Source organism: Pygoscelis adeliae, unplaced genomic scaffold (genome assembly GCF_000699105.1).
Source record: "Pygoscelis adeliae isolate BGI_AS28 unplaced genomic scaffold, ASM69910v1 Scaffold537, whole genome shotgun sequence".
Taxonomy (NCBI): domain Eukaryota; kingdom Metazoa; phylum Chordata; class Aves; order Sphenisciformes; family Spheniscidae; genus Pygoscelis; species Pygoscelis adeliae.
The window spans coordinates 1,068,788-1,078,226 of record NW_008825213.1 but is presented as its reverse complement, the minus strand read 5'-3'; the positions used below and the strand labels follow the sequence as shown (position 1 = coordinate 1,078,226).

Below are 9,439 nucleotides of genomic sequence, written 5' to 3'. Positions count from 1 at the left end.
GCCAGAACCATTCCCAGCACATGACACTGCTGCAAGGCTGCACCCAACCAAGCACCCAGGGGGGTGCCCAGCCCAGTCCCAGGGCCACCAGTCCCACATCCATAGGGAGCATTAAAAACCCAGGAATGAGACCTAGAGGCAGGACTCCTGCCAGGGGACACGTGTCAGCTCCCACCCCAGGGCTGGGAGAGGCCTGAGGACAAGGGCAGGCATGGTTTTGGCTGCACAGGGATTGGTAAGAAGTGGTCAGCAAAAAGCAGCTGCCCCCACACCCTGGGAGCCACGAAGGGGTGAAGCCAGCACCCACCTGCTCATCCAGCCTGCACTGCAGCTGTATCACCTTGATCTCCATGCCCTTGTGCAGCTGCTTGTAGTGCTCAACCGAGCGTGCCTCAACACGCAGCCGCCGCAGCTCCCGGCATGCCTGCACCCGGCGGTAGCAGCACTGCAGGTAGATGACAGCCCCACGCAGGCGGGAGTAGTGGGCCAGCCAGCCCCTGACAGCAGCCTGGATCACCACGGCTTTCTGGTGCCACACCATCTGTGGAGGGAGAGATGGGGCAGTGGCACCGCCAGCGGCACAGCCCCCCCAAGTGGGATCGGGACACCCACTGCCCTGCCGGGGTCCTACCTGTTGGTAAAGGTGCCGGGCAAACATGCCCCGGGCAAAGGCTTGGATGGTGATGACAGCCTGGCGCACACGTAGGTAGGAGCGCCGGGCCAGAACCATCCTCAGGGTCTTCTGCAGCATCACAGCAGCCCTGGTCCTTCGCAGCATCCTGGCGAACCTGCAGGGAGGGCAGAGAGCTGAGCAGGGGGTGGCAAAGCCCGCAGGGAGGGCAGAGCACTGGGCAGGGGCTGACAAAGCCTGCAGCCCAGCCTGTACCACAGGGACACCCAGGTCAAAGCCCAGCCCAGAGCCAGTACAACTGCCAGCTCACCCCAAGGCCGAGCTCTGTCTCGGCTCATTGCAGCTCCCTCCAAGCCCCGTCCCCCGCTCACCTCCGGGCCAACATGCCCCGGGCATGGCGCTGCAGGCAGACTGCCGCAGCACGTGCCCGTCCAAAGCGCCTCCGTGCCAGCCAGCCCCGCAGGTGCCTCTGCAGCAGGGTGCAGGCCGCCCTCAGCCGCCGGTACCGCAGATCCTCCAGGTAAGCCACTTGGCCAGCTCGGAAAAACACCTTGCTCTTCCCACACTGGTACTTGCTGGGGTCCTGCGTGCAAGGGTGGAGTCAGTCCCAGGGACAAAGCATACCCCAGTCAGGCTCCCCTAAGAGTGATGCTCCTCATGCCACTGATCCCTGCATCCAACCTCCCTGGAGGCAGAGTTCCTCCCCATCTCCCAGCTCACCCATTTCTGTACCCCACTGGGCACCCACACATGGGGAGAAGTATCTGCAAGGGATACTCTGGTACCACAGCTGCAGTCTCCAAGCAGGACCCTTACCTGGAGCAGTCTCTCGAGGGCAAGGCTGCAGATCTGCTTCTCGTCGGTGCCCATCAGCTCCTCTCTGCTCACCAGAGCCCTGTACCTCTCTAAGAACTCCTGGTACGTCCACCTGTGGGGTACAGAGGGCAGTCAGAGGTGCTGTGGCTGGAGAGGGGGGGAGCACCCAGGGTGCTGCTGAAGCAGGGGGGTACCTGGAGGGGTAGCCTGAAGCACTGATCCGGACGGTCTCCAGGACCCCGCAGGCTCGTAGCTGCTCCACTGCTCGCCTGGAGTCAAACCTGGGGCAAAGAGGGGCTGATCTAGAATGGGTCCCAGCCAGCTGTGCACGCTCCAAGCTATGCAGAGCCAGGGCAAGAGGGACGCAGATTGGAGGAACAGCAGTGCCCCACAGTGTCTCCAGCCCCATCCCCTCCAGCCTCCCTGGCCAGGCACTCACACAAAGGGCTGTTTGCCATCATTGGGTTTGATACAGCGGATGTAGTGCGGTGTGGTGCTGCCCAGCGTCTCCATCAGCCGGTTCAGGGAGGCTTTGAACTGCAGAGGACAAGGCAAGCATGGTCAGGGCCAGCAGGAACATCCTGGGGCTTGTGGGGTTCCCTGGGCCAGGACACACATTGGTCCCCTTGGGGCTACCCCAGCCCCAGTTGTCCGGGGCCAGCACACATTTTTCCCCCCCCACCCCATACCTGGCTGGAGATGGACTTCTTGCTCTTTTGGCTACTGGGCAGCGATCTGCGGCTGGGGCGACCAGCCATCCTGGGCCCGCTGGACCTGCGGGACTGCAGAGACACAGGGCCATCCCCTTCTTCCAGGAAGAGCTCAGCGAGCAGGGCAGACTGCACAGAGCAGAGCTATGAGAGCCAGGCAGACCTTGCAGCAAGCATCACCCAATACCCAGAGAGCCATCACCACCAGGAGACACAGACCCAAAAGACCACAGGTTTCACAGGGGCCAGCCCAGTGCGCAGTCCTCTGCCCTGCTACAGCCCAGATGTGCCAGATCCAGCTGTGCCCCTGCCTACTGCTTCCCCCAGGAAAAACTAAGTGCAAGCCACGGGTACTTTCCCAGATGTGCTCAAGAGCCCTCTAAGATGTCCCTTACCTTCTGCCAGGGCCACACAGGGTGGAAGGGAGAAGCGACAGCATTACAGACCTGGAAGCAGCAGGACCCTCCAGCCCTCTCAGCAGAGAGATGCCAAGGTGTCTCCCAAGATGGGGAAGCCCAAGGGTGGGGAGCACCCACATCTCAGGGCACCCTGACCACGGCCAGCACTGCATGGGGCTATGCCAGCAGGCAGACAGGGATTTACCCTGCACGTCTTTGCCTCCTACACCATCAGTCCTTCGCAGCCCCAGGCTCCTGGGGCCACAAGCCGGCCAGGCTCTGCCCTCCACAGCCACTGCTCAGGGTGGTTCTCACCTTGCTGGCTCGCAGCAGCCCCACCAGCTCCTCGGGGACAGCGTCCCTGTTCTTCTCCACAAACCCATCACACTGGTATTCCACCTGGCAGGAGACAAGGCAGGCACCAGCATTAGCCTGTAGCTAGCTTCCAAGACCGGTTTGGTGCAGGGCTCTGCTTAGACACAGTCCGAGGCTTTTGGAAGAAGTCCTTGCAGGTGTCAGAGCTGGGGGTGGCCACACTGCCTAGCTCCTGCCCTGCTGCAAGGATACTGATGGGAACCATCACAGCCAGAGTTTCCATACCCTCAGTTAAAGAGTTGCAGCCCAGCACTTAGCAGCAGCAGAGCCAGCAGGATCCACTTCCCAGCCTGGGAGGGTGCAGACAGCTGCCGCAGCCACTTGGGACAGCAGGACGCTGCAGGAGCTGCCACCACCACCAGCTCTAGACAGGGCAGGCTGGGTGCTCATTGGCTCTCTTGGGCATCTGGAAGTGGGAGCTGCTGAGATGGGTCTGGTAAAGCTTCTGGGCCCAGCTCCTATCGCTGCCTTGGGGCATCTGAAAGACAGACAGGTCAGAAAGGGCAGCAGGGGGGCTGTGGGTGGCTATGGCAGGCTGGTCCCGACACCCCCTGCCCACCTTGCACTCCTCATTCAGCAGGTCCAGGATGCCAAGCCGACCCTCAATAAGCTCAATGCATGGTCGGTTGTCACAGAAGTCAACGAAGACCCAAGGGATCTCCTCAGTCACATACTCCTCCTGCTCCAGCTTGAAGACGTGCTGGAGGGCAGGGAGAGCAAAGCAGGACTGAGCCAGGAGGGCACAAAGGTGGCCAGCCACCAGGCAGGCTGCAGGCAGTGGCTTGGTTTCCATAAGACACCTGAGCAGCCCTTCTCCTGGAGCAGGAGCACTTTCAGAGAAAGGAGGGGACCATGCCCAGCTCCAGCAGCCTCCCAGAGCCCCATGTTTGCAGGGACTGAAGCACCAGCCACGTTCAAGGCAGAGAGCACCAAAAGCAACAGCGCAGCCGGGATGTGCAGGGCCCACCCTTCCTAGCTCCCAGCATGAAGACACATTTGGGTGACACCCACCAGGTTGAAGAGCTGCTGCAGCTTCTCGTTGGCATAGTTGATGCAGAACTGCTCAAAGCTGTTTTGCTCAAACATCTCAAACCTGCGGGCAGCAGAGACCTGCCTGAAGGCAGCTGCCGGGCAGAGCCACCACAGCCAGCCACAGGCACCCAAGTGGCCCCACTGCAGGGACAGGTACTGCCCCATGTCCCAGCTGGAGCAATTGGTGGCTGCAGACCTGCAGCCACAGCTGATGCAGGAGCAGGACCATGCTCTTCCAGGCAGCCCAGGAGAGGGGAGTTGCTCTTACCCGTAAATGTCCAGGATGCCAATGGAGGTATGGTGGCCCTCCAGTGACCGCAGGGCACGGTTGACCCTGCTCACTATCCACCTGAAGACCTGCCCATACATATGCTTGGCCAGGGCATCCTGGGAGTTGAGTGCCTGCTGCCTGGAGAGGGGCTTCAGGTAGGTCTCACCAGCAGTGACCAGCTTGCGGTGGCAGAGCCAGCGCATCACCTGCGATGCCTCGACGCCCAGCAGTGTGCAGAACAGCCCTAGGGCCTCATCGGCAGGCTGCAAAGGGACGGACCCTGTCACCGCGGTATTGCTGAGATGTGGCTCCTGCAGCCAGCACAGCTCAGAGGCCAGTTTGGGATGCAGGGTGCAGGCAGCAAGCTCTCGCCCACCTCCACGAAGCAGCCATCCCCACGGCGGTCCCTCCCTCTGACCACGATGTTGCCCAGGTGCAGGATGGCAGCCAGGATGCTGAACAGCTCCAGCTGGTTGGCCTCGGGGACACCTGCAGGCACAGCACAGGCATGAGGGACTCCCCAGGCTCCCCCCACCCTGTGCTGGTCTCACCCCCTGCATCACACAAACTGGAGGGATGGGAACGGCCAGTAGAGAGCCGGGCTCCCCAGCACTGGCATGTCTGGCACCAGCACTCCCATCAGGGTGAGGGTGGTGGGGCTGCCAGCCCTGGGGACAAGCCCTGCCTGCCCCCTCCCCATCCGTGCCCGGCCAGGACAGTACCCAGGAGAGAGAAGGCATGCCGTGTGCTGTCCAAGTCAGCCGCATCATCGGTGCTCTGGGCCGTGGTGCACTGGCCCTGGCAGGTGTAGTGGAAGGACTCTGCCCCACCTGTGGGCAAGACAGGTCAGGCTGTGAACTGGCACAACCTGCCCCATGGGGCTCCCGATCACCCTTATCCCAAGCCGGGGTGCCCGTCAGCAGCAGAGCCTCCTCCAGCACCCAGCTGGGGAGGGCAGGAGGGCCTGGCACTGCCCAGCGTGGGACGGGCTGGCAGAAAGCTGTGCCATGGGGCTCATGGCTGGGGACGTGGGGGCACTCACGGAGACCCAGGCCCTGGAGTTCAGGCAGGGTGGCTGAGGCACAGAGCTGGTAGAAGATGTGGTAGTTCCTCTCCGCTTTCACCTGTGGATGAGCAAGAAAATCACTGAGAAGCCAGGTCACCTTGGGCTCCCCTGCTGCAGCCCCAGATTTGGGGAGAAGGGACACCTTCCCCTCTCCCAGCTGGACTCGGCAGCACTGGGGTTGCTTCCCTAGGGGATGCCCAGGAGGAGCACCCTCCTGCTCCAAGGACTGGGGCTCCCGCTCAGCCCTGTCCCCATGCCACTCCAGAAACCCACCTGGAAGGTGACACGGGACTTCTCCAGCAGGTAGGTTTTGATGATGGCCCCTGTGACATGAGCTTGGCTGAAGCCGATCTCGATGTATTTCCCAAAGCGGCTACTGTTGTCATTCCTGATTGTCTTTGCGTTCCCAAAGGCCTGGCGGGGAAGGAGAGCAGGAGGTTTTAGCTGGCCCCAGATCTCCAGGTGCTCTGGAGAAGTTCAGCCCCTGCCACCCATTTTACAGGGGGGAAGACAGACACGGCATCACGTCAGGGACACAGGCCATGAGGAGCACAGGAGAGCCTGGGGACCCAGGGGGACTCACCTCCATGATGGGGCTGGAGGCCAGCACCTTCTCCTCCATGCTGGAGTGGCCCAGACAGCCCCCAACGGTGGTGAAGTATCTCATGGCATACTTGGCCGATGCAGTCTTCCCCGCGCCCGACTCACCACTGATGATGAGGGACTGGTTCTTCCCAAACCTGCCAGAGAGGGACATGAGCTGGGGACAGCCTGCGACCCAACAGGACCGCTCTCCACACACACGCCACGGTCCAGAGGACCATCCCCACTGGGGCTGCTCCCATGCGATGCTCTCACCTCACCATCTGCTTGTACGCCTCCTCCGCCAAAGCAAAGATGTGGGGATCCATGTCTCCCATTTCACGGCCACTGTAGGCGTAAATCACCTCCTCCTCATAGATGGGCAATGGCTTGTAGGGGTTGATAGCGACGAGGATGATACCTGGAGAAGAGGGCTGTGCAGCAGGCAGGGGCAGGAGGGGCACCTGTCCCAGGGAGCCACAGGGAAGGGGCACGGGATGGGGAGCAGGAGGGGGTCCACAGGGCTCACCGCAGTAGGTGTAGATGGCGTTGGCCTCCAGGAAGCGCCGGCGTAGCGAGTGCAGCACGGCCGGCTCGTGCAGGTAGCTCAGGGCCACCAGGTCATCGGCACCTGAGAGGCAGTCAGGGTTGCAGAGAGGCGGCAGCTGGAACTCGATGGGGTAGGCCAGTGCCTGCGGGGATGGAGATGGAGCAGGGTCAGCCGGCCCCACAAAGACAGGATGAGTCTGTGGGGAGCGACACAGCAGGAGGGATGCTGTCTGCAGGCTATGCTTGGGCTGCTAGTCACCAGGAATCACAGCCCAGCCAGCATGGCGAGCTGAGCTGGAAGCATTTTGGGAAGTCAGGCGGGAACAGGCAGTGAGGACCAGCTCACCAGGCAGTCAGGGGACACAGGGCACGGTGAGCCAGACACAGCCACAGTGGTCTGGGCTTCTGCTCAGACACCAGACAGGACACATCCAGGCAATGTTTGAGCCTCTCAGCACCCTGCTGAGGAGCCCAGGCTGGTTTGCAGGTGCAGAGGCGAGCTATCTCCCATCTGGGGATGCTCAACCACATGGCAAGCACAGAAGGGACCTGCTGGGCTACACAGCTCCAGCCTTACCGAGCCATCTTCCAGGCGGAGATGGAGAATGTCATCTCCTTCCTTGTAGTCTCTGGTTATTTCCGCCACCCTCCAGACTTCGACACAGTCAGGGATCCACACCCGGGCACCCTGCAGAGATCCACGGCCAAGAGACAGGGAAAGCATCTGACCACCAGCCTCCGAACCAAGCATCACAGCCCTCCCCACAGTTCTCACTTAGGACAGTCAGCCCAGTGCTCAGCATCCCTGTAGCGGGGCAAGCCACGGGACCCAGCACCCTGCTAGGTGCCCCATGGCCCCTTGGCTCCTGCAGGCAGGGGTCCTACCCAGCTGCACAGGAAGGTGCCTCTGCTGGAGCCCCACTTCTCCCCAGCTCTGCTGCCCACCCCAGGAAGGTCAGCACCTCTCCTGCCCTTGGCACGGGGGGCTGTTTCTGCCCCAGCCCGAGGATGCGATCAGGCCTGCTGCTGGAGGGAAGGTTTCTGGAAACTCAGAAGATGCTGAGCACAGGCATTTCTGAACACCCCGCGTGCTGGGGACGCAGCCACATGGTTTGGCTGGGCAGATACCAGGCTTGAAAGCAGATAACATGCAGTACAGATCCCTTGCTAGCTACTGAGCGGATCCAGACACCATTGCCAGCTCTGCAGACCTAGCTACAGGCCAGAGCACAGGGACAGCAATAAGAAAAATCACCCCATGCCCTTTTTGCCCCCCAAATCTGCAGCTCCTTGGGGCCAGCCTTGTGCAAGGGACCAGCTGGCACCCATGGGACCAGTGCTCCCTGCCTCCAGCACTCTGCCTGCTGGAGGCTGCTGCCAGCCTCAGTTTCCCCTCTGCAGACAGCGGGTGCTGATGAAGTAGTTCTGCAGCATGGTGAGCCCTGACTTCCCTCCGCACCCAGACCTGAGCGTTAACACCTCCCTCACGCCTGGAAAAAGCTTCTTTGAAGCCACCCCGCAGTGAGTGGGATGCCATGCTCAGCAGGAGCAAAACAGCGCAACACCACGAGGGTAGAGGCGCAAAAACCGGGCCAAAAAAACCTTAAAACCCTGCTGCAGGCACCCTGTCAACTGGCACAGGGTGACCTCCTGTGCTCCTGGGCCAGGGAACAGCAGCTCCTGCTGCCCCCACTCCTGGCACGGGTGCCCACGGCCCCGCTCTGTGCCAAACTGTCAGACACCATCTCAGCAGCTTCTGCTAGACTGCAGGGAACAGGGGCTGCTTCCAGGAGGCCTTCCGAGCAGGCAGAGATGAGGCCATACTGCAAGCTTAAAAAGGGGAGGGGGATGGAATCTAATGGTTGCAGCTTTGCTTTCGGGCTGAGATGGGAGCATGGATCTGTTTCCACAAACTCTGGAAGCTATTGCAGAGCAGCGACGGGGCTCTAACTCATCACGCTCCCACCCCAGAGGGCTGGGGCCAGCCTCTCGCTAGAAACTGGGGCCTGAAAAACCATCCTGGTTTTGCTGATTTTGCAAATTCAGGGAACTTGGCTTGCAGCAAATGTTTCCAGGTCTGCAGTGTGCAAAGCACATGTGTTAATGCATCATTAAAGTTGATCAAGCAAGCACTAAATAGGCTGGAAGCCTGGGGAGGGGGAAGAAAGGGGCTGAACTTCGGGTTCACATCCAAGGAGTCATCAGAAGACTGAACGTCTGACTCTGCAGTTGAAGTGACGAGGGCAGGAAGGGGATCAGGTTGCAGGGGCCGCTCAGCTGAGGAGCGGCGACTGGAAGCCGTTCTCTTTTATGAGCAGTAGCCACTGGGGGGAGCAAAAATTGCACGATGTACAGCTTCCCGGCAAGGCACTAACGGATTTTAGTCTGAAATCACAGCTGGACAAAAGAGCATCCCTGCTAGCGAGCCCAGCTCGCCCCTCGGCCGCTCCCCAGCTCTCCTCCGAGGGAGCGCCGGGGTTGGTGCTCAAGCTGCAAAAGCTGGAAGGTAACCTCAGGGCTCCACAGGGCACTAGGCTAAGCCAGTCACCGGTCCCAGCCTGGCCGGCGATCCGGGACAAGGCAAGCCACAATGCCTTAAGCACAGAAACCCTCCTTGCTTTGGCCAGGTTGGCACCTCAGTCGCGCCGCGATGACGGATGCTGCGCCTCTGACCTCTGCAGAAACATCAGTACCCTCCAGCCCCGCAGGCTAGCGTTGTACCTCCAGGGAGAAAGGACCATGTTTAGGGTCTGCCCTAAAGCTGTAGCGATCATTTTTAATACACAGCAGCAAAAGCGAGAAGCAAGAGCCTGTCCTGCTGCCTGCTCGCAGCAGAAGCCTTCTCGATGGGCAGAGCTGGACCAAGGCAGAGGGAGCAGGATTTCAGGACCCAGCCAGGGGATGAAAGCAGCCAGGCCAGTTGGGCAAGAAGCAGGACGGATGGGTGCCCCGGCAGCACCAAACCCTTCTTCTCACCTGTGACCAGCACCCCGGCAAGGCACTGCACTT

The 9,439-nt window shown here is 61.1% G+C and overlaps 1 protein-coding gene across 1 annotated transcript in view; it reads right to left on the bottom strand.

Moving 5' to 3' along the window:
* Window positions 1-9,171, bottom strand: part of LOC103921176 (unconventional myosin-Vb-like) — a 15,469-nt gene extending 6,298 nt beyond the window's left edge. The window contains exons 1-22 of the mRNA XM_009329095.1: window positions 9,124-9,171; window positions 7,008-7,118; window positions 6,411-6,573; window positions 6,158-6,302; window positions 5,883-6,039; window positions 5,573-5,713; window positions 5,276-5,357; window positions 4,956-5,063; window positions 4,610-4,722; window positions 4,231-4,496; window positions 3,942-4,023; window positions 3,490-3,630; window positions 3,301-3,408; window positions 2,871-2,954; window positions 2,553-2,555; window positions 2,137-2,286; window positions 1,887-1,984; window positions 1,642-1,728; window positions 1,448-1,559; window positions 1,003-1,214; window positions 632-788; window positions 308-541 (exon numbers count right to left, since the gene is read on the bottom strand). Coding sequence (XP_009327370.1) covers window positions 308-541; window positions 632-788; window positions 1,003-1,214; window positions 1,448-1,559; window positions 1,642-1,728; window positions 1,887-1,984; window positions 2,137-2,286; window positions 2,553-2,555; window positions 2,871-2,954; window positions 3,301-3,408; window positions 3,490-3,630; window positions 3,942-4,023; window positions 4,231-4,496; window positions 4,610-4,722; window positions 4,956-5,063; window positions 5,276-5,357; window positions 5,573-5,713; window positions 5,883-6,039; window positions 6,158-6,302; window positions 6,411-6,573; window positions 7,008-7,118; window positions 9,124-9,171 — 2,802 coding nt within the window. The remainder of the gene's footprint in view (window positions 1-307; window positions 542-631; window positions 789-1,002; window positions 1,215-1,447; window positions 1,560-1,641; window positions 1,729-1,886; window positions 1,985-2,136; window positions 2,287-2,552; window positions 2,556-2,870; window positions 2,955-3,300; window positions 3,409-3,489; window positions 3,631-3,941; window positions 4,024-4,230; window positions 4,497-4,609; window positions 4,723-4,955; window positions 5,064-5,275; window positions 5,358-5,572; window positions 5,714-5,882; window positions 6,040-6,157; window positions 6,303-6,410; window positions 6,574-7,007; window positions 7,119-9,123) is intronic.
* Between the last annotated feature and the right edge of the window lie 268 nt (window positions 9,172-9,439).